The 22,919-nt window shown below is 45.7% G+C and overlaps 1 protein-coding gene across 1 annotated transcript; it reads left to right on the top strand.

Moving 5' to 3' along the window:
- Nucleotides 1-7,680: 7,680 nt before the first annotated feature.
- On the top strand, nt 7,681-21,740 carry SLC14A1 (solute carrier family 14 member 1 (Kidd blood group)). Its single transcript, XM_033086350.1, has 9 exons — nt 7,681-7,794; nt 12,911-13,073; nt 13,794-13,983; nt 14,379-14,507; nt 15,694-15,886; nt 17,179-17,326; nt 17,887-18,021; nt 19,675-19,724; nt 20,745-21,740. Exons 2-9 carry the CDS (start codon nt 12,926-12,928, stop codon nt 20,919-20,921), a joined length of 1,170 nt encoding a protein of 389 aa, XP_032942241.1. The 5' UTR covers nt 7,681-7,794; nt 12,911-12,925; the 3' UTR covers nt 20,922-21,740.
- The last annotated feature ends 1,179 nt before the right edge of the window (nt 21,741-22,919 follow it).

Genomic DNA, 22,919 nt, shown 5'->3' with positions numbered 1-22,919 from the left:
GGGGAGCTGCTCTGTGCTCTGCCCATGCCAGACATCTCCAGTTTGCAATGACAGACATATTGCCCAACACTGCAGAATGATTTAGATTTTCTGCAGATCACCTTTGCCAGGATTGCAGAAATATCACCACTCTGAGGAGGAAACCTGTTTGCTGAACGCTCACTCCCTCATCCTCTACGTCAGTTTTAATTTGGGAGATGGAAGTAGTTCAAACAGGAAACAAGCCCTTGATTGCAGTTGATTTTACAGTTCTCAGGGGGTCTTTTACAAACTCCTACAGCTGTTGCCACAGCTGGAATTCACACATCCCAGGGGTAGGATAAGACGTGGGACGGCTCTGTGGGAAGCAAAGGTTTCTTCCACCACGTTTTGCCTGGCAATGAGTTTGGGTATCTCATTCAGCAGCTCCTGAGTGCACTCAGCAGCCTCTGTGGATTCAAGAGCTTAAGGAACTGCATCCTCACATCTACCTTCAGGGGTAGATTTTTGCAAGGACAGCTGAGGCAGGCACAAATCCCTGCTCCCAAAATGTGCATCTTCACACAGCACAGCAGGGTTGAAGCACCAAGTGTGGGCAGAAGCCCTTCCAAAAACATCCAACTATGTCACCACCAAAATGCACAGCTTTTGGGTCTATTTAGCAGCCCCTGTAAATTAAACTGTGCATTGAATTGCAAAAAGCAAAGGCAGAGAAACAGAGGCATCCTTGACCTGGGTAGGGTAGGACAGTCTGGAATCCTTTTCCCCCAGCACCTTGTCCTGTACCTGACACTGCTTTTCCACACTTCCCTCATCTCAACCAAGTGCTGACAGGTCTGTTGCTCTGCCTTCCAAAAATCTCTTCTCTGCAGAGCCACTCAGCCAGAAATCAGGTAGAGACTTCCTGTCTTTGGAGAAAACAAAAAAGTCAGAGGTGATGACAAACCGTCAGCCAGTGATGGTTTCTTATTCTAGCCAAGTGAGCTTAATTCCTTTGTGCAAATTAAATCACATTTAGGACATTTTCCCTTCTCAGAAACTGAGATATCCAATAGATATGACTTTTTTTTTCTTTTGCCTACCCCAAAATGTGCATCTTCACAGCAAGTGGATTTATACCTCTTTGTGCATAAAAACATTGCTCTGTAATACTGTTTGCAGAATCCTGTAACCACCCAGAGCCAGAGTAACTCTCCCTCTATTCACTGCACTATTAATTTTCAGCTGTTTCTACTCTCTGGTTGTTCATTTCTGCATCCTGCCAGTCCTCTTTCTCTTGTTGATCAGCAGCCCATGCTATGTACAGCATCTTCCACTTCTAGTAAGAATTACTTGGCGAGAAAATAGTAATCACTGAGATTTATAGGCCGAAAGAGTTTCTTGTTGGAAGAATTACAGTATTCTTCTCTGTGTTAAGGCCTAACACATATATATCCTACAACACACAGGTTTGTGAGAATGGATTATTTCCTAGAAACAGCCATACCCTGGGTGAGACTCACAGCCCTGCCATCAGGGCAAAGGAAGCAGAAAGGACAGGGAAGTTTATTAAGCTGAGAGTAGATGCAGGGAAATGAATTAATTCTCAAATTGCAAAAGTGAATGAAGAAGCAGAAAAATACTTTGCCTTGTGTCATAAAAAGAGACAAGTCTGGTCAGCTTTGTCATTTCTAACAGGATCCTGCTGCCTTGAGGTAGGTTTAGAAAAAGAGCTTTTATGAATCTGGGCTTATCCTTGGAGCAAGGAGAGCAGAAGGTGGGTTTGAAGCTGAAACTAAAAATTATTTTAATTTCAATTTTCCATCTTTACTGAAATACAGCAGCACAGTCAACTTCAGGCTTCCAAACTCCTCCTGTATTTCAGACTGTTTCAATATAATGTTGGGCTCCACCATCTCAAAGGTCTTCTCTGAACTGTTCTATAATGCTACAATTCTAATGTGGATGATCCAGCCTGATTCTAGAGATGATCAGAAAAACAGACTCGAAGTTCAGATTCAGGTATGAACCAGAGAGATGGAGAGATGTCCATGGCTGGTAGGAAAAATGATCCAGCTGACGGGGAAAAGGGAAAGGGACACAAAACCAAGCACAGGGAACCAGCCGGAAAATGCACTGGGCTTTTCTTTGACCTGTATTTCACTGGGTTTCATGGCACACATGTCTGGTCCTTCCTGGAACCTCAGACAAATTTCCATTTCTGGACACCATGGGCATCTTGGCACTGGTGAAAGGGATGGTTCCAGGGAGCTGGTCCTCATCACCGAGCTGCTGAACCACCCCTGCAGTCTTTGGCTTGTGTTGGCCTTGGCTAGCTAGTGCCTTTCCACACAATTCCCTGCTCCCAGTGGCAGCAACATTTTTAACAAATACCTTGAAAAACCTGCAGCTGAAATAGAGGAGTTGTTTTCTACCCCAGCACTCAGAGCACCAGCCTGCAGGAAGGGATTCTGCACCTCTCTCTGAAGTTGCCACTTATTTTGCCATGACAGAGCAGAGGTTTTTTTGCACTCTACGGAAGCTGTAGAACAACTACAGCCTGCTCTTCACACATTCCTGCCCCACTCCTATCCCAGGATGCAGAGGCTGTGGCTCCTAATCAATAAGCTGGTTTCCAGATATCACTTCTGTACTCTTGGAGCTGCTTGGACCCAGAAGGTGAGTCATGAGAGCATGTCAAGGTGGACAGAAAGGAGAGAGGTTCTCAGAGCAGGTAGGAAGAGGAGGGAAGTGATGTGCATGCATTAGGAGAACTGGTAATTTGGGAGCACATCACAAAGAGCAGTTCACAGAGCAGCAGATGGGCTCAGAGCACAAGGAGTTTGGACTGTGCCAGGGCCAGGGCACTGCTGTTTGTGAGCCCTCTGAAACTGAAGCTCTGAATACGTGCTGCAGTTTCCGTGGCTGTGCTGGAGTCACACCAGGAGAGGGAGATGGAGACCGGAGCAGACCGTGCTCAGGACTCACCCAACCCATCCACTGCCTCACACGGGAATGCCAAACTGCACCTTCCCCTAGAGAATTTTACAGCCAAAATGCAGGCATAGAAGCTTCCCATACCAGCTTGGCTGATGGGCTGCTCTGTATAAACCCAAAACTATCACACTCAGCAAACAAGTCCAAGATTGTGACAGACCCTGTGGTGCTCTGTGCTGGAACAGATTTTTCCGCTCTTCACTCACTCATAAAAACAAGGTGATGAAAAGCAAAGTGGCCACAGATGTTGGTGGGGGATGAGTTGCTCCTCCAGGAGCCCTGCCTGTGGGACAGGTCAGGCCACAGCTGGCCAGAGGAGCTGCGTCCTCAGCCAGGATTTGGGCTCTCTCCCACTCCTGCCATACTTCCATTACCACTGCCAGCTCTTCACACACCTCCAGGGGAACCACAGAGCAGCAGCACTTCTGGAAATGAAACATTGGGTTTGGTCACAGTCAGCCCAGGTGAGCTGCAAAAGCCTTACCTCACTGTAGCAAATTTGGAACATCACCTCGTTTGGACACTGTCCCACAACATCCTCACAGACAAGTTAAGGAAGCTATTTATGGGCTGAATAAATTTGAAGCAAGCTGGATTGAAAATTGGCTGAATGGTTGAGTTCAAAGCGTTATAACCAGTGGCACAAATTACATGTCACACATTATTGGTGTAAGCCAGGCATAATAAGTTTAACTTGTTAATTAATGACAAGAATGCTGGAGCAGGATGCATCCTCAGCAAATTTGGGAGCAGTGTTGGATATACCAGAGGGTTGATTTGGCATCCAGAGGGTCCTCAGCAGGCTGGAAAAAATGGGTTGAAAAGAACCCCTTGAAATTCCCTAAGAAGTGCAGAGTCCTGCATCTGGGGGGGAACAATTTCATCCATACATGCTGGTGGCTTCCAGCTGGAGAGCAGCGTGGCAGAAGAGGCCTGCAGGGTCCTGGGGGTCACCAAGGTGACCACAAAGCATCAAGGTTTCCTTGCAGCAAGGCAGCCAATATCTCTGTGGCTGCCTTAGGAGGAACACTGTCAGCATTTCCAGGGAGGGGATCTCTCCCTTTCTCTCACTAACACTGGTCACAGATCACATTCCCACACACCAGTCCAGCAAAAGCAGACCAGGACATGGGGTTTAGTGACCTGCAAAGCTCCATACATGGATTTACACCATTTTAAAGCACTTGTTGGAGTCCAAGAGCTGATGCAGCACCCTGAGCAGACCTATTCCCATTGGTAAAACCTGAGTCAGGGAACACAGCCAAAAAACAGCAGTAAAAGCCAATCTGCTACCAATTGCTTTTAATTCACCTTTCCAAGGCCCTTGAGGTTTGAGGGAGGAGTGAAGCCAATGTGTGTGAAGTTGGATTAGGGCCATTATAATCTGGCACAGCTGACCAGTTCAAGCTTTGTACCCAGCTGATGCAGCCAGACAGCTCCTGCTGACAAACCAAACCAGCCAGGGATCATTCAGCATTTTTCTGGTGCTGCATCTGGTCGAGATCCAGTGACCAGCTCCTGTTCTGACCATGTCAAGCACTGGGCTTGGTCCAAGGGATGTTCTCAGGGATCCCTTCCCAGAGAGCACAGCGGAAGAAACATCAAGCACCTTTGCCAGAGGAGAGCTGATGAAAAAAGTGACAGATTTAGAGCTCTTAAATTAAACAGAGCTTAGCTGTCAGGCACCAACACCAGCTGCCTTGTCCTCAGCACCAAGTGCCCTTCACACACAGCTAAAATCCAGAGGCAGCTCTCTGGTCCCATTCATTATGTGCATGAACAATGTGCACACCTTTACCTGGTCACCCAGAGCTGGTGTCCCACTCCCAGGCAGCTGATACATGACAAACACGTGGCACATCACAATCCTTTTGCCTAGGAATGGCCACTGCAGGTTCAGCCTTCCCCAAAGGATGCCTACAGCCTTGAGTGGCCAGCACTGGAGGTTAGTGGTGGGCACCAGGACTGGCTCTGAGTTACACCTGGGAGGTTTGCTATCATTCCCACCCTCCTACATCAATGCCATACAGAGGGAATCTCATCCTCAGGCAGCCAGGAGGGCTTTCCCAAGGGCACACAGCTGCAGGCAGGCATTCCTGCATCCTCCCCTGCACCTGGGATCCAGGGATTCTGTCACATGGCACTGGAGATCGTCCCAGCTCTGCCTCCAGCCCAGAACAGGCTGCTGCTGGGGACCTCATTCCCACACGGGCATCAGCAGGCTGTGATCCTGTTACTTATTAACCAGCTCTGATAATCTAAACAATGCACCACTGCAAGATATCCATCACTGACCTGCCAGCCACTGCCTTGTTTGTGTGTCACTCCAACCTGTCAAACACCTCATTAGGGCACCAGAATCAGACAGAGCAGTCCTGAACCCGGTTCCTTTGTGCAAGGACATGTGGTGACAGGGCAGGAGGGAGTGGCTTCATGCTGACAGAGAGCAGTCGAGATTAGATATTTGGAAGAGATTGTTCCCTGTGAGGGTGGGGAGGCCCTGGCACAGTCCCTGCCTGTGGCTGCCCCATCCCTGGGACTGTTCCAGGCTGGCTTGGGCAGGGCTTGGAGCACCCTGGGATAGTGGAAAGTGTCCCTGCTCAAGGCAGGGGGTGGAATGGGATGGGCTGTAAAGTCTCTTCCAACCTAGCCCATTCTGGGGTTCTGTGACCCTGACATTAGCTCTGCCGGTCAGAGCATGGTGCTAACATCACCAAGGTTGTGACTCATTCCCTGTATGGGCCATTCACTTATGAGCTGGACTCGATGATTCTTGTGGGTCCCTTCCAACTCAGAATATTCTATGAATCTGTGATTCCCTGGAGGAAAGAAACACCCTACAGCACAACCCAGGAGTGAGCCCTGCCTGCTCCCTCTGCTGCACCCCTTTGAGGGAGAGCTGAAAAGATGTTGGTTGAAATACAGTAATTTCACAACCATAAGGTGCACCTCCAGGAGTCGGCACATTTTGCAACTTTGTACATTATATAAGGCGCACCAGACTATAAGGCGCACTTTTTTTTTTTTTGCAGCGAGGATCTGTGCCACGTGCAACAAAGTAACAAAGTAGTAACTCCTCCCTGCCAGAGCTGCTCCTGGTACCTGGGGCCATCCCCCGCCACCCTGCCAGTACTGCTCCCACCGCCCGCCTCCCTGCCAGTGCTGCTCCTGGTGCCTGGGACAGCCTGCAGCCACCACCCCCCACTACTCGGCGCTCCCGCGGTGCCGCCCCCACTCGCGGCTCTCACTTCCGGGTTGGCAAATTTATCAACTTTGTACATTATATAAAGCGCACCGGACTATAAGGCGCACTTCCAGCTTTGGGCCAAAATTTTAGTCAAAAGGGTGCGCCTTATGGTCGTGAAATTACTGTAACTTGAAGCCAAACCTGGGCATCCCTGAAATAAGACAGGTGTGAAGCTTAAAACTCAGTCTGAACAGACTCCCTGTGAGTCTCTGCCATCCAAATCACCCAATGCATTTCCCTTCCTTGGACATGCAAGGATTCATTTCACCCGCCAGGAAGCAAAGGCAGCCCAAGGAGAAATTAATGGTAAAGGGGAAATATGTTAACTGCACTAGAGTGAAGCAGCTTGCCCTGCAAAATTCCGTGTTCTACTGGGTGCAAAGGTGTGGGATGACAGTGTCTGGCTCGCTCACAAGGGCTGCTGCCTTTTTGATCAGTGGAAGAATAGCTCTTGCAGCAATGCTAAGCTGACAGCTTATATCAGATGCCGTCCTCTTAGGGGAGAAAAAAAAAATCCAGCCTGCTGTTAAAAACATCTCCATCAAAAGAGATGCACCCTGGGAATGAGTGCAGTGAGAATAACATCTCTTCCAGCTCATGTGCATGCTGAGGCTGTTTCCACAGGGCTGGGGGAAGCAAAACCATAAAGCTAGATGGGTTCTGGTTCAACAATAAACTATTCTCTCCAGCACCCAGCTCAATTTGCAAGGTTGATTGTCTCAGCCATCACTGTGAAACAGTCCTAAAGTGAATTCTACTATGGCTTAAATTAGCCTAAAAGGGTCCCTTAAGTTCATCATCTTTGCCCTTTCTCTGGCATTACTATTCAAAACTTCCCTCTCCAGCCTCTTCTCTGTCATTTGCAGCACCTTCACAGCCTTATAAACCTCTCAAATATGACACACTTCTGATATTTCAGATTCCTCCAGTGAGATGGGTAAGATAGGTTAATTTTTTTTTTCAGGAAAAAGAAACGAAAATATCCTTTGAATTTCTCAAATAATTGATAAAGAATAATTAAACAATTTAAGGTCACCAGGTCTTCTACTGCATTTCATTAACAGAACAGTGCTTCTGAGAGCTACCCAGAAACAGGGAAACTTGACAGGCTGCTGAACACAAAATGATGTGTTGCACATTCCCAGGTAAGAATTTTGATAGGGAAGGATGCTAAGTTGCATTGGATAAGGAGGATAGTGCTGGAGAGGTCAAGCTTAGGCACACTGAGAATCCATTTAAAATCTTCTGTTCTTTTAAGTGGTAGACAAGGAGAAAAGAAAAAAATTAAAGGTGAGTTAATTAAAAAAGAAAAAGTACAACTGAAATAATTTTTTAAAAAACAGCAAGAAAGAGGACCTTTGGATAGATTGTTGGCAAGAGATCCAGGACGGAGCAAGAGGAAAGGTGGAGAATTCAAAGGGGAACCTTCTTAACATTCACTTGGAGCTCTCCAAGTGGGAGGAGAAACAGATCAGTAATACCAGGACAGGAGCCATGCTAGCCTATATAAGCCAGTGGGACATTTTCTTTTTCCCTACTTTCCTTCTGGCCTAACCAACAAACCTACAGCTACTCCTGAGCTCATCTGAGAGGTAAGAGCACTCTGTTCTTTCCTTTTAATGCACCCTGTTGCTGACTTACCTGGGTCTTTCCTCTCCCCCAAAACACCTGGCAAACAGCATTTGAGCATTCCTGCTGAAGGAGAACAGCTGAGGCTCAGGAGGAGCACAAGAATATCAGTTATCAAGAAGTTTCTAGCAGGGTGAGGATTTATTAGTACTGCTTAGCCCAGGTGGCTGAACCTTGGAGGAAAAAGAGAAAATAAATAAATATATAAATAAAAAAAATAACTGGAAATCCTTAACATTTCCTTTTACTGCCTTTCCATTCTGCCAAATGAAAATGCCTAGATAGTAATAATGCCAAACTACTGTGATAGTCTCTCCGTATTTATCTGTCCCTTAGAGACAGATCTCTGCAAACTGAATTCCATGTGAGCTTGATGAATATTTGAATCTGAGGGGTGAGCTTTCTTTTGAACTAATACTTTGAAATATGTCTTCTATGGGAGAACCTGAACTATTTTCTTTCAGTGAGGGTCAAGTGCATTATACCCTGTTTCAAGGATTGTGTTTGTGCTTGCGTGTGTTCCTATGCCTAACACAATATTAATCCAGCTTTACTGCACCCCTGCTAACATTACACGGGCTCTGCTGGAATTAGAGCTGCTGAGAGTCTGGCCCTTTCCTCCTATTGTGCTTGGATGCAGGAATTCCTCTAAAAACAGGCTGCACACAGAGCTTGGCTGCCCGCAGACTTCACAGCAACAATTCAGAGAATGCAAGGTACAATGGCCGCAATTGTGCGGGAGCAGGTCCTCGGGTCCTTGCACAAACAAATACCTCACCATAAATTAAACCCTCAGAGAAATTTTGGCAGGGAGAGAGGAAAATTCCAGAAAGAAGAGAAAGCATGGATAACTTTGCTGCATTTTCACAGGTAGAAGCCCCATGTCCAGCTTGAAGCGCCCATCACCCAGGAGTACAAACCCAAAATTAAAAACGCTGTCCCTCTCCCACTGCAAGCACAACACTGCTCTTACCATGCACAGCACAAAACCAACGTGTGGCCAGGCTTGTCTCCTCCTCAGCAGGTGGATAAAGGAGTATTTACAGGGTCAGATGCTGCAGGAGTGCAGCCCCAGCTTTAACAAGGCATGACTGAGATGTGGGTATGGCGTGACGAGGAGGAAGTGTACACAAGTGGAAGGAAAATTGATTTAGGGAGACATGGGGTTGCATAACGTCAGTACTTTGCTACAGGACATTTATTAACTCTGAAAGGATGATTTAAAAAAAAAATATGGTAGATTAACATCTAGTCCCTGTGATGATTTTGTCTTCATAAAAGAGAAACATCTTTTATGTTTTCTGTTTTGTTTCATGGGACGCTCTCACTTCCCATCAAAGTGAAAACGATTTAAAATAGTTTCTCTGCACTTAGAGCACACTCCAAATCACTTGCTTTTGCACCACTGAGATGAAAAGTGCATTCAGCCTGGCTCTGCCTGGGTTCTGCATCTCACCAGTTACACACCAGCACTGGGAGCTTGCACTGCAGGGCTGGAACCTCCCTAGAGTTTATGTTAGACAAGGCAGTGTGCTCCAAGCTGTCTGTCAGAGAATGGAACTTAGTCTTTAAAAAAACTTTTTTCCCGGACTAAAAGAAATCAATAATAAAAAAAAAAAAATTACCAAACCTGCCCTCCTGCAGAAGCCAAGCAGTCTGTTCCTGCAGAACACTCCTTTTGCAATTATTTCCATTTCCTGCCTTTGTGCACTAAGAAAAAAGAGCACTTTCAGTGAAAACCATGTGTTTGCACTAATTTCAGCTGCAGATCTTCAAAAGGCCTGCTGCAGACCTGCAGCTGAGCACACATGAAACCCCCATCAGAACATGTACACTTCAGTCTGCATTATTATTGAGACATCTCCGTGTTAAAATTCTCCGAGCATATCCACAATTCTGAGATAAGACACCTTTTGTATTCTCTCCTTTCTTAAATGCCTGCTATCACCTGCTTCCTGAAGCAATACAATGTGTTAACAAATCATTAATCTATGCATATATATGGCAGGGACTGCTTTGTAAAACCACTAAAAATGCCTAAAAAATTGTACGCTGGTGCCAGTTTCCAAGTGTTTCACTTCCTCTTTATGCTCCTGTTGGACAACTAAGTACAAGTAGTACAAGTTCTTCATATTTTGTGTTTGTGAACAGATGGGACAAGCCTCAGGGCCCTGGTGACAGCAAAACCCCTTCACCCAGGATGCAGCCCCCACACAGTGTCTGGGATGGGATTCAGGGAGGTCATGGCACCAGTGGGGCTGGATCTGGGTCTTTGCTGAGTCATGAAGACCCCATCCAAAACCAAAGGTTCTCTTGGCTCAAACCCATTTCCCACCTGGCTGCTCTGCAGGTGAGGAGGTTGTTCAATAAAGATTTTGTTCTCACTTAGCATAAACAATCATGGAATTGTTTGGGTTGGAAACGACATTTAAAGCTCATCCAGTGCCACCCCCTGCCATGGCAGGGACACCTCCCACTGTCCCAGGCTGCTCCAAGCCCTGTCCAGCCTGGCCTTGGACACTGCCAGGGATGGTTCAACCACAGCTTCTCTGGCCAATCCCTGACTTCCTGACTTGGAACAATTTCTTCCTAATGTGTAATCTAACCCTGTCCTCTCTCAGCCTGAAGCCACTGCCCCTCATCCTGTCACTCCCTACAAGCTCTACTGAACAGATGAAATTCCTGTGGTCCCTCTCTGGAGAGACCCATCCCTAAACCAAAAGGCACTGCCTGAGGTGGTGGAATAGATGGGCTTTAAAGGTCCCTTCCAGCTCAGAGTATTCTGTGATTCTGTGACATCACGAACACGAGTTTGAGCAGCACTGCTGGAGGGAAGGTGACCAGGATCGCCCTGCAGCCTCTGTGACTGAATACTCGGGTGTGCTGGCTATTCATGGAGCATCAAGCTGAGGTTAGTGCAAGTGACTCACCAGGTCACCTGCTCTTTTTTGCCCTGCCAGCTGCAGTCAGCTGGCTTCATTTCTGCCCATGGAAACCCAGAGCAGAGGAGCACTGCCAGCTCACGCTTGCCTTTATATGGCAAACGAATACATCAATTTTTTTGGTGAAGTCAGGTCCTCTGCTTCACTCATTTTTATCTCCAGTATAATTGGGCTGGACAGTGACTCCAATACTCCATGTGCATGTTACACCCCATTGTTCAGACTCCTGAGTGCAAACAGCTCCTCACTCAGCACGCAGGGGAACACCCAGGGCATGCCATGGGGTCTCACAGCATCACTGTGCTGCAGTGCTTCATTTCACAGGTCAGCAACAGGGAAAGCCCATGCTGCATTAAGAGAGAGGCCCTTTAAAAGAAAAATATAAATGCAATTTTACCAAATGGAGAGCATTTATCTTGGCTGGAAATTTTGATTTAACTGAAAGTATATTCAACTCACTCCAGAATAAAGTATGAAAAAAGTGAATTTAATGAATTAAGGTAATGAATTACAACAAACACAAAAAAAAGCTTTGCTATATCAAGACACCATCATAGCACCACTCTTTCCTCCTTTTCTTTTCTTCCTTAGCCTTTTTATTCCAGGTCCTTACCTTCATGTCCTACACAAAGCTAAACTCAGTACTTTTCTGCACATACTGGTCTTGTAATCAGCTTCTTATATGGAACCTATCCTTTTATTAGCTGGGCTCTTCCAGAAGGTAGAAAATGTCCATTTATTATTTGTGCAAGTATTAACTGCTTCCTGAAAGGTCACCACCAGCCCTCCAGCACCATAAGAGTGAGAAACTGGCCAGGAATAACCAATGGTGCAATAATCAGGCATTCCCCTGCCCAGACTCTGAGCTACTTAACCACACTGGAGGGTCTGGAAGTGCAATGCCCAGGGGTGAAGGACCTCAGAAACTCAGCCCCTGTGTTTCTGAGCTATGGGTTCTCTCCCCCAGCTGCCCAAAAGGCTTTTAATAAAGTTTTGAGAGAGTCAAAGACTAAGACAGGACCTATGTGTCTGTATCATCCTATTTAGACTAGTAGTTCCCAATCTAAATTCATTACTCTAAATTCACTATATCTAACACAAGCTGGTACTCACCACTGAGACCTGAAGCTCCTCTGCTTCTGCATTCATTCAACAACACACTTTGTCTGGTATTTGCTTGATAATTACCAAGAATTAGTTCAGGAAACAGAGTATGCTCCAGGAACAGGGTTTTTTATTTATTTGCTGACTTTAGATCCAGAATTGGCTTTGAGACAGACAATGAATTGGCTATAGGCACTGATTTTTACTGCCACATGCCTGAATAATGCTGTCTAGGCTGTATGAGGTGCCAAAAGTCATTCCAGCAGCTCCTCATGTGTGTCCCAAAGGGAACCCCATCTCCCAGTCCTGCACCCCTAACACCTTATTTAGGTCTAAATACCTTTATTGGGCCTATAAGAGTCCCCTACCTTATTTAAACTTTCTATAGCACCTGCTAAATTTAAAAAGTGTATTTTCATTAGTCTCTGAGGGTTTCTTACTACAGCTTCCAACATGCAGTCCCCAGTGTTGTCTCAGCAGAGAAGAAAGAAACATGACTAAGGCAGAGTGGAAAGCAAAAGCTGTGAATTTGGGCATCAAACTCCTGGGTCAATGCTGGGTGCTTCTAAAGATTGGTCAGCTTCAAGTGGAGTTCAAATGAGAAAAAGGAGTGTATGAATGTGAGTGATGGAATAAAGCACCATGGAAAACCCCAGGTTAAGCCCCTGCTCATGAGGAAGGGTGAACTGATCCCAGTAGGTGATTATGAAACTGAATTTAGGTGCCTGTTATTGATGACTGATGTATAAATTCAAACTGGAAAACCCCAGGTTGAGCAGCAGAGAGGCTCAATAAGTGAAACATCTTGCAGCTGCATGGAAGTCTGGGAGGAAAGAGCATGTGAAGAGGGAATGTGCTTGTGGAAACAAAAGAATCAGGTGTTCAGAGTAGGGGTTTTCCTCTTTCTGGTTCCACAGCAACATGTGGTGAGCAGTTAGGTGGTAAAGAGAATAAACAGGGATCAGAAAGAGACATTGTAATGAACTCTCTTTGTTTTTTTTTATTTTTTCTTTTCCCTTGAATTTTACCAAAGATTCAGAACACCAACATGGAAAACTGTGTTGATGTCAAAATAGAAACCAAGGGGGAAAGAATGCCAGTGAAGCAGAATCCACTGAGCACGGGTGGGAAGAGTTTCTGCAGAGCTGTGGGCTACCTCACTGGAGACATGAAGGATTTTGGAACCTGGCTGAAAGGTAAACCTACTTCATGGTGACTAATGACAGCAGATTCCAAATAAAAAGTACATCAAAGGGGTAATAACTAACTTCTCAGTGATGTGATTCAAGTTGGAGGAGTATAGAAAATACCTCTACCCTGATTTATGTCCATTTTGTAGGGGGAAAAAAATCAGCTTTGTGCAGAGATCCACATCCTGCTTAAATCTTGGGGATGTCTGAGGTGACATTTACCTCCCAGCATGCCATGTACAAAGTGAATTTAGTCCCACAGAACACAGCCCTGGATGGTTGTTCTGTACTCTGCCATTCTTCTTAGCACTCCATGTCCTTTCAGCTGAGCAGTTTCTGTCAAGCCTAATGCCACTGTGAAGTTAAATTACACACAGTTAGGTGTGTTTGGTCCCTGTAATAAATCAGCAGTGGGATACACACACGATTTGCCATCTGAGCCACAGACATCATAAATTAGCTGGTTCATATGAATCTGGTCCAGGGTGCTTTATAACACAGGGTTCTGGCAACCTCACTGTTCATCTCAGTTTTCCAGCTGTAAGACTTCACTGTGGACCATAATAAATCCCTGTCAGGCTTTACAGTCCTGTTGATTCATTGCTTCAGTCGTGGTGCCAAGTCCCACTGCCAAAACTTTTCCTGAGTTTCAAAAATACCTCCCAAATCAGCACCATCTGCAGGCTTTAGCGGGCTTGTTTTATTACTGAACTAAATCTTTTCCAGACAAGCCTCTCCCGATCCAGCTCCTCGACTGGGTGCTGCGTGGGATATCCCAGGTGATGTTTGTCAACAATCCCCTCAGTGGGCTGGTCATCCTGACTGGCCTCCTGCTGCAGAACCCCTGGTGGACACTCACTGGATGTGTGGGAATGCTTGTCTCAACTTTAACAGCGCTTATTCTGGGTCAGGACAGGTGAGCCCATCTTTTTCCCCCCTCAGGTGGCCACTTGAGCGCTGATTTGTGTGTTAGATGTTCGATGTGGGTGAGAAGCCTGAATTTAGTGTGAGGTGTCCCATGGCACAGGGTTGGAACAAGGTGGTCTTTAAGGGTCTTCCCAAGCCAAACCTTCTGTGATTGTGTGATCCAGCCTTGACTGGCATGGATCTGACCTGGCAGGAGCAGACAGACCCTCCCAGCAGCTGCAGAAGGGGCAGGTGCTCACCCAAGCATGAGAAACCAAATTTTGGTGGGCGAGTTCCGACAGATCATCCCCAAAAATGAGCCCCAGGTGGTTGGGGAGGGAGGGCTGGTGTGAGCAGAGCATGCTGAGGGCAGAAGATCTGAAGAGAGCTGTTCCCTCCACACAGATCAGCCGTAGCAGCAGGGCTGCACGGCTACAACGGGGTCCTGGTGGGATTGCTGATGGCTGTGTTCTCTGCTGATGGCGACTACAACTGGTGGCTCCTCCTGCCAGTGGCACTGGTGTCCATGACCTGGTAAGCCAGAGGGCTCCTCTGCTTCTCCTTCCAGCCCCAGAGTCCCCACATGGCTCTGAGCTGCTGTTCCCATGCAGACAGCAGTGGAAAAGAAACACAGCTAACACATACACTGTTAAATCTGCATTGTTATTTACGCTTTCAAACTCAGATGTAATCCAGAAACAAATAAAAATACCCACATAATCACAAATAATCCCGGTGGGGAAAACAAAAATCAGTGGCTGATCATGTGTAATTCAATATTCTGAATGTGAGTCATATTGCTGTGATGCATCAATTCATTTCTGTTTCAAGAGGAACATTATTTTCACCATTTCCTACCATCATCAACCACAAGTGTTTCATCTATTTAAGTCACCATATAAAAATGTCACGAAAATTTACTTCTCCAAGAACAGAAGCTGTTCAGTGGTCCCAAGACATGATGGTTGATGCTAATCAAAACAAACAACTAATAATATTTTACTCACATATATGGCACCATAATCCACTAGGTATTTGGCCAGCAAAAAATTTTGAAACCTGGTCTTTGACCCCAAAATGTCTAGATGCAGATTGCTAAAGCCACACATGTAATTTGTCTGCCTGAAGTTCATGTGGTGTTACAGTCACTTTGATGTCAGCTTTTACTGCTGATCCACAAGGGCACACAGTTCACAGCTCACTCAGACCCAGCACGGGTGTCATAGACTCTTCAAGTCCTAAAAAGGTAAAGTAAACACTGAGACTGAGCTGGGGAATAACTCCATTAAAGCACTGGATCCTACATGTTCACCAAATTCACCATGCATGTTGACATAACATGACAGGAGCCTGTGCATTGATAATTGCCTTTGGAAGGGTAGGAAATTTATGGAGTGACCCTTTCTTGTCTCTGATTTGATCAGAAAGATTGAGGAAATCAAACAGGTAGAAGGAAGAAAGGGTTTGGTTTTGGTTTGTGGTTTTCTTGTTTTTTTTTTTTTTTTGGTGGGGGGGGTTGGGGTTTTTTAGTTTTTTTTTTGTTTTGTTTTGTTTTTGGTTGGTTGGTTGGTTGGTTGGTTGGTTGGTTGGTTGGTTTGGTTTTTGGTTTATTTTAAATAGGCCAAATTTTCTGCAGCTGGGTTTGTGGTTGGATGTGGTTCTAGTGTGATTTTTGCCTATCTGGCAAGCTTCTAGTAAAACCATTATTTCCTTCTTTCAGCCCTATTTTCACCAGTGCTTTAAGCACAGTTTTCTCTAAGTGGGACCTGCCTGTTCTGACCCTGCCTTTCAACCTGGCCTTGACCTTCTACCTGGCTGCTTCAGGACCACACAACCTCTTCTTCCCCACCACCGTCATCCGTCCTGCAACAGCAACACCAAATATCACCTGGGCAGACGCTGACATCACCATGGTAGGGTGTCTCAAGGGTAGCACTCTCCTTCATTTACAATCAAAAACTCTACAGAAATTTGTTATCTTCCTTTGTGAATTCCTGTGCTTTGGGTTGGATGGGGCATTAAACGACCACCTAGACTCACCCCTCCCATGGGCAGGGATATCTTCCACCATCCCAGGTTGCTCCAAGCCCTGTTCAGCCTGACCTTGGACACTGCCAGGGATCCAGGGGCAGCCACAGCTTTGATTTGATTTGATTTGATTTGATTTGATTTGATTTGATTTGATTTATAGGAGAACTATTATCCTAAATATAAGGGTTTACTCTAGGAATGTACATTTTTGACAGCTTGAAAATGAGAATCTTTTCATGTGTAGTGGGATCCAAGTGTATAGATTATAATCTTTGAACACTCCCTTGAATCTAATTACCCATTTCTATTTCTATGCATGTACTGGTCATCTCTCAACAGCAGTTGTGCTAAGAATTCCAGTTAACTCACACAGTAATTTTAATTTGTCAGATATAGGCTGCTTATAAAATTATCTAATCTTCCTGATTAGATATGAGCAAGCAAATATTACTGTAGTAGAATGGGTATAAACTTGGGCACAGGTACACATTCACATATTTTAAATTTATATTCAAATGGGACCTTTCCAAAGGAACATTTTATTCTCCTGGATTACCCCATAAACAATACAGATACCAGAGTAACTGTTTTCCTCTAAGGCTCAGCTGATTATTTTAAGGGGTTCCCAGGGAGTGATTAAGAAGAGGAAGTTAATTGACACTAAATAGAAACCCACAAGTGACATTTCTCAAAGAACATTTACCAGGACACATAGTTTTGGGGATTATCTATGGAAAAGTTCCTCAAAACCATCTCTAAGGTGTGACCAAGCTGGGCTCTATCCCACCAGCCCAACAACTCATATTTCTAGTGAATCCCAAGGGAACCATCCCCTAGATTCACTCTCATGGTCCCTTTGGGTATGTAAAAATGGTCAAGTCAGCAGCACATGCAAAGAGGATGATTAAACCCTTTCACAAAATCTTTACCTTTGATCTTAGAGCAAAAACCTGGCAGAGGAGCTCAGGGTTAGGGAACAAACCCTGACTCATTTCCATTGAAGGGAAATGCTCTGCTGTCTCCCAAATGTTCCTTTTAGAAAGAAAGACTGCATCCAACAAATGCTAAACATGAGCCTGGCCAAGAGAAATAGGTTTAAAAACAAAACCAAAACGAAAATTACAAAGCTGATAACAAATTGTCTTGTTTTGGTTTGTTTTGTTAATTTTCACAGCTCCTGCAATCCATTCCAGTCGGCGTGGGCCAGGTTTATGGCTGTGACAATCCCTGCACTGGGGGAATTTTCCTGATTGCTTTGTTTATCTCCTCTCCACTCATTTGTGTCCACGCGGTGATCGGCTCAGCAGTGGGGATGCTGGCAGGTAATGATTTGGCTTGTGCCACAGATTCATGTAAAAGCATGGAGAATAAAATAGGAACTACAATAGGTGGAGCACTTAAAGTCACAAGTATTTCACCCACTGGAGAATGGCTGCTTGGAAACAAAACTTCTGTTTTAAGAATTCTTTTGATTGACTTCCCCATTCTCTTACCTTGCTTTGTGATGGTGGAAACCTTCAGAAGAAAGAAATGTCTGTTGTACTGAGATTAATTTTTACCACGAAATCCCTCATTTTTGGGTGTGTGCTGGTGGTTTAGGGGCAGATCAATGAAAGTCATAGCCATCAGCCTGACTGTGCAGCCCTCAGGGATGCATTTAAGGTTCAGTGTAGGCTCCTTCACTCACATGTGCTCTGTTGAAATTGAATCACCAAATTCAGCTCAGCAGGGAAATTCAGCCACGATTCCCTTAGACCACAGCAGCACAACTACCAACAGCTCCATGTACAAACACTGCCTGGAACCTTTGAAAATCCGGATCCACGCCACTTCTCCATCTCTTTCTCCAAGGAATGACACATGTCCTGACTTTATCTTCCAGGGCTGAGCTTAGCAACGCCGTTTAACCAAATCTACCTGGGGCTCTGGGGCTACAACAGCTCTCTGTCCTGTGCTGCCATCGGGGGCATGTTCCTGGCTCTCACCTGGCAGTCACACCTGCTGGCCATGGCCTGTGGTAGGTACCTGTGGGGTTACACCAGCTTGGTTGGGTTGTCTTTTCTGATGAGTAAAGCAGCTAGTAGCTGCCACAAAGTTGTTTGTTGCAGAAGCACATCAGTCTGAAAAGCAAAGTCACAGATGTTAAAAGTCCATGCTGGGTTTTGGTGTAGAGTCCCAAATAGAAGCAGAAGCTGCTCCCAAAGGTCCTGGTGGGGCTGATGTTGCTGGGCAGCTCCTGTTTAGTTTTTGGGTGTTGATGAAGGCAGTGAGCAAAGCAAAGCAAAATTGCAAAATGGCAAAGGCAATGGCAAAAAGCACCAGCTCTCCCCAGTGCATGCTCTTATATAGAATCTCCCCAACAAGCTAAGACACAAACTTGGACCACCACCTTTTAACCTATTAGAATTGTAGTTTCTTAGCACGCCAGGTCATGTATAAACTACAAATAGGGTATATTTTGTTCTATCTGAAAAATATAAACCATATTCTTACTATAGTTCTATTTTGTCTAAAACTATGTTCTTGGAGCTTCTGCAGAAAACACTAGTGTCTAAAACTATGTTTTTCAACCTTCACTAGAACTTACACTGCTACTCTGGCATTTGAGACCTTTTGCTCACTAAAAGCACTTAAAACTCATTCTAAAACTTACTGACTTATCCTAAAACTTAAACTTACACTTCTGCTTCACCTGTGAGTGGCTTAACATACTTCAGCCCATCCAAGGGTTTTAATTCAATCCTTGGACTCTGATTCTCTCTGAAGAATTCAGACAGACTCCTAGCTCACTGGCTCCAGCAGGTCCCCAGAGGGTTTCAGCTCCCCTCCAGTGAGACAGGATGGCTTTGCTGGGCAGGGCTGGAGGCAGATGGGCACCTCCAGCCACGGCTTCAGTACACCCCATGCTTTCATTTTCAACCAAGAGTTGTGTTTAAAGCAAGGGCTGTGATCAGTGGGCACATGTTCACTAAGGTCTTTGAAACCAGATGCTTTGTTCTGAGTTGTTGATTGTGTTTGTTCACTCATTGCTGGATGAATCATGTTGGTTTTTTCCAGCCATAGATACCAGCTCGAATTCCTTCTCTGAAAAAGGACATGTTAATCTTTGAGAAGAGTGGAGCTGTGCTGTAGTTAGACAGTAGACACTCCCCATTCTCTTGAAATGGATCAAAGGCATGAGTTGGGCAACACAGCAGGATTGAGGAATTATTTATAAGGCAATTCCATATGAAATTTCAATATCAGAGTGAGCTGGGATTGAAACTATTGCTCATTCAGTGCTTGTATAAGAAAGATTTAGCTCTGTATGTCATTGGCCCACCTCCAAGCCCTGGAGGCAGGGCAGGTGAGGGTGGAAGGGTTATTTTCCTATTTAACCCCTTCCATCAAGCCACATACTTTCCACATCAGTGCATTTTTCAAAAGCCAGTGATACCATAGCACATTTTTCACCACTCCGGTTTTGTTTGTTTGTTTGCTTGTTTGTTTGTTTTGCCCCTCTCATAAGCTCCAGGTTGGAGGGGACACAGGAGGGGGTTTAGGGGGTACTGTCCAGACAGGGTGATAATCATTGGTTGAGCTACCCAAGGCAGAAGGAATGGTGTTTGTCATTGCTGTTTCTACTCCATGAGCAGCTGAGCTCACCAGGAGCTGCCTTTCTTTTTCACAGCACTCTTCACTGCCTACCTGGGAGCAGCAGTGACTCACATGATGTCTGTGGTAAGTAGTGTATCAGCCAAGAGCTGATTCCCAATACTGAATTTGTCCCTGGCTTGTCAGATAAAACACCAGGATGTGGAGAAAAATTCAGCCAAAGGCAGAAATGGTCTGGGAGAGGGGTTACTATCTGCCCCAGGGGTTGGTGTGATCCCCACTGGGACAGGTGACTTGGAATCATCATTTGCCTCTTTCCATCCTTGGAGTTTTCATGAACTTCCACAGCTCAGCTCTAGACACTTATGAGATCACAGAATGTGGAACAGTTTGGGTTGAAAGGCACCTTAAAACTCTTCAAGTTCCACCCCCTGCCATGGGCAGGGACACCTTCCACTGTCCCAGGATGCTCCAAGCCCTGTCTGTCCTTGAACACTTCCAGGAATGGGGCAGCCACAGCATCTCTGGGCACCCTTTGTCAGGGCCTCCCCACCCTCACAGGGAAGAATTTCTTCCCCATATCCCATTAACCCTTCCTTCTGTCAGAGGAAAGACATTCCCCGTATCCTGTCCTTGCCCAAAGTCCCTCTCCAGCTCTCCTGGACCCACTTTAGGCACTGGCAGGCTGCTAGGATATCTCCCCCTTTCAGATATTTCCTTCATGCCTGAAGCAATTGGGAAAAGGGCTTTGCATGTGTGTGAAGAAATATTAAATCAGGGTTAACTACTTCTCTCAGTTGACAGAAGTCAGTCAGTCAGTATAACAACCCAGGGAAAAGCTGAGTATTTCTGGTATCTGAATGTCTTCTGGAAATGTATCTGGTATCTCCATCCCCACCCTCTCCCACCTCGTGTGCTCCCCATGGCAGATGCACAAAGGGCAGGCTCTCACCAGAGCTGGGAGATCTTGCAGGCTAATGCACAATGTCAAGACTTCCTAAATCAACCCAGCCTCCCTAAGGAAGGAGTGCAAAACCGAGCCCAGATTTCCCCCAAAAACCTCGTTCCCAGGCGGCTGGCTCTGAGTGTTACCCTAATAAAAGAAGGACAGGCAGCAAATGGGTGGTTTGCTGTTTCTCTTTGCAGTTTGGGGTGCCACCAGGAACCTGGCCCTTCTGCTTGTCTGCCCTGACCTTCCTGCTGATGACCACAAACAGCTCTGGGATCTGCAAGCTGCCACTCGCCAAAGTCACCTACCCAGAGGCCAACCGAGCTTATTACCTGATGATGAAGAAACATGAGAGGTCTTGCTGTGAGGCATAGAGACCCAGGAGGAGAGAAACTCAGCAGATTTTAAGGCAAGAGCACGAGGTGTTTGCCCAACAGACTGTGATTTGTGTGCTGCAATGTCCAACACCACCTGGAGAGACTTTTCCCACCACATCTGTTTGTTCTATTAAGAAGATTTCTGTTAGGTAGGACTGTGATGTGCTGGAAGGACCTTTCCCAAGATCAACCTGCTATGTCTGAAACGACACTTGAATTACAAGGAATGGGAAAATGACTTATAAGCTAAAAAGAAAAATCTCTCTGTGAAATTGAAGACACTGAAATCAGACATAAAGAAATAAAGATAACCTTTCAGCACATGAGGGGACTTCAAATTAATGGCTAAACAGCTTATGACAGCAATAGGAGGCATCCTAGAGAGTTTCGTTGTAGCAGAGAAATGGAATAAAGAGCACTCATTGCCAAGTAGAAAATAGGCTGTGAAGAATTCTACCTGGAGGAACTCTCAAACCCCGTGGAGAGAGATGCTCATTAGCAATCAACAAACATAAGATGGACATGATTTTTGTGATTTTTGTGTTAATCTCCTGATTTCTCTTAATACTTGAACTTGGTGATGGGTTAGCAAAGGAGGGGACAGCAAGAAAGTCACTGCTGTCCCTTTCCAATGCAATAAAATAGCTCTGGTCAGTCAATGCACCAATAGAACCAGTGTGAGCTGATCTTCTTAACTTCTCCCTCAGCCCACCAACACCAAACAGCAAAATGCTGCACTGTCCCAGCCTGCTGCTGAAGGAAAGGAGGTTCAGGGGGGACCTTGTGGCTCTGCACAACTCCCTGACAGGAGGGGACAGCCGGGGGGATTTGGGATCTTATCCCAGGGAACAGGGACAGGAGGAGAGGGAACGGCCTCAGGCTGGGCTGGGGAGGTTTGGATTGGATATTGGGGATATTATCTTTGTAGAAATGGTTATCAAGCCTAGAAACAGTCAGTTTGGGGCGGTGGTGGCATCCCCATCCCTGGAGGGATCTAAAGGCATTGTGGAGGTGGCACGTGGGGACACGGGTCAGTGGTGGCCTGGGCAGCAATTCCATGATGCTGTGAAGCTGCTGCTCTGCCATTCCCCTCTGCCCCACAGTGGGAAGGGGATGTGTGAGGAGCAGCACAGCCCTGCAGGATGGGCTCAGGCCCTTCAGCTGACAGGAGCCCACATCACACCAGGAAAATCAAATCAAAACCTGTTTTTTTTCTAGCAGACGAAATAAAGTCTAGCACAATTTTTGAGTTTGGGAAGGGGTGTAAAAAACCCCAAACCATGTATTTTTGCAAACATCACCAAGACCTGAGTGTGAAATATTTGTGAACTGTTGGCAGTGTCGTCTGGTGAAGGTTTAGGTTTTCAGAAGTTCAACAGTATTTCTGTATGACTGACACTTGTAAAATGTAGCATTTCCATGATTTACTTAATAAATATCTACATAATATTCTGTGGAGTTAATTTGTAAAGCAGATGTTCATACTTTTTTTAGTTTGGTGTAAGTTTCTTTCTCTTCAATATCATTAAGTTCTTCCAAAGATGGGTTACCTCTGGGCCAACAGAGCTGTAGTTGGAGCTACACAAACCACCCCAGGCCAGGCAGGGATTCATTCCCAGTCTGCTGGACTCCACACCAGGGTTAGATGAGATGTTCTGTCCAGAATACACCTGGAGCAGAGAGCCATGGAGATGCCCTGGGCGCTGGAGTTCCTCTGCTTTGGAGCCAGGCTGGGAGAGCTGGAGAAGAGAAGGCTCTGGGGAGATCTTTTTGTGGTCTCTCAGTACCCAAAGATCTCTTTAAGAAAAATGTGGACACACTTTTCATTAGCTCCTGTTAGATGGGAAAGGGGGTGATGGTTTTAAACTAAAAGAAGATCAAATCTGACCAGAGAAAAAGAAGAAATTTTGCATGGATAAGGTGGTGGGGCACTGGCACAGGCTGCCCAGAGATGTGGTGGTGGATCCATCCCTGGAAAAAGCCCATGAGTGTGGT

This window comes from Catharus ustulatus, chromosome Z (assembly GCF_009819885.2).
Source record: "Catharus ustulatus isolate bCatUst1 chromosome Z, bCatUst1.pri.v2, whole genome shotgun sequence".
Classification (NCBI taxonomy): Eukaryota; Metazoa; Chordata; class Aves; order Passeriformes; family Turdidae; genus Catharus; species Catharus ustulatus.
The sequence above is the reverse complement of the archived record's forward strand: the minus strand, read 5'-3'. Positions and strand labels throughout refer to the sequence as shown.

Coding starts and splice junctions, on each gene's coding strand:
- SLC14A1 (XM_033086350.1), top strand. CDS start 12,926: ATGGAAAACTGTGTTGATGTCAAAATAGAAACCAAGGGGGAAAGAATG. Junction 13,074..13,793: donor TTTTGGAACCTGGCTGAAAG/GTAAACCTACTT, acceptor AATCTTTTCCAG/ACAAGCCTCTCCCGATCCAG. Junction 14,508..15,693: donor GCACTGGTGTCCATGACCTG/GTAAGCCAGAGG, acceptor TCCTTCTTTCAG/CCCTATTTTCACCAGTGCTT.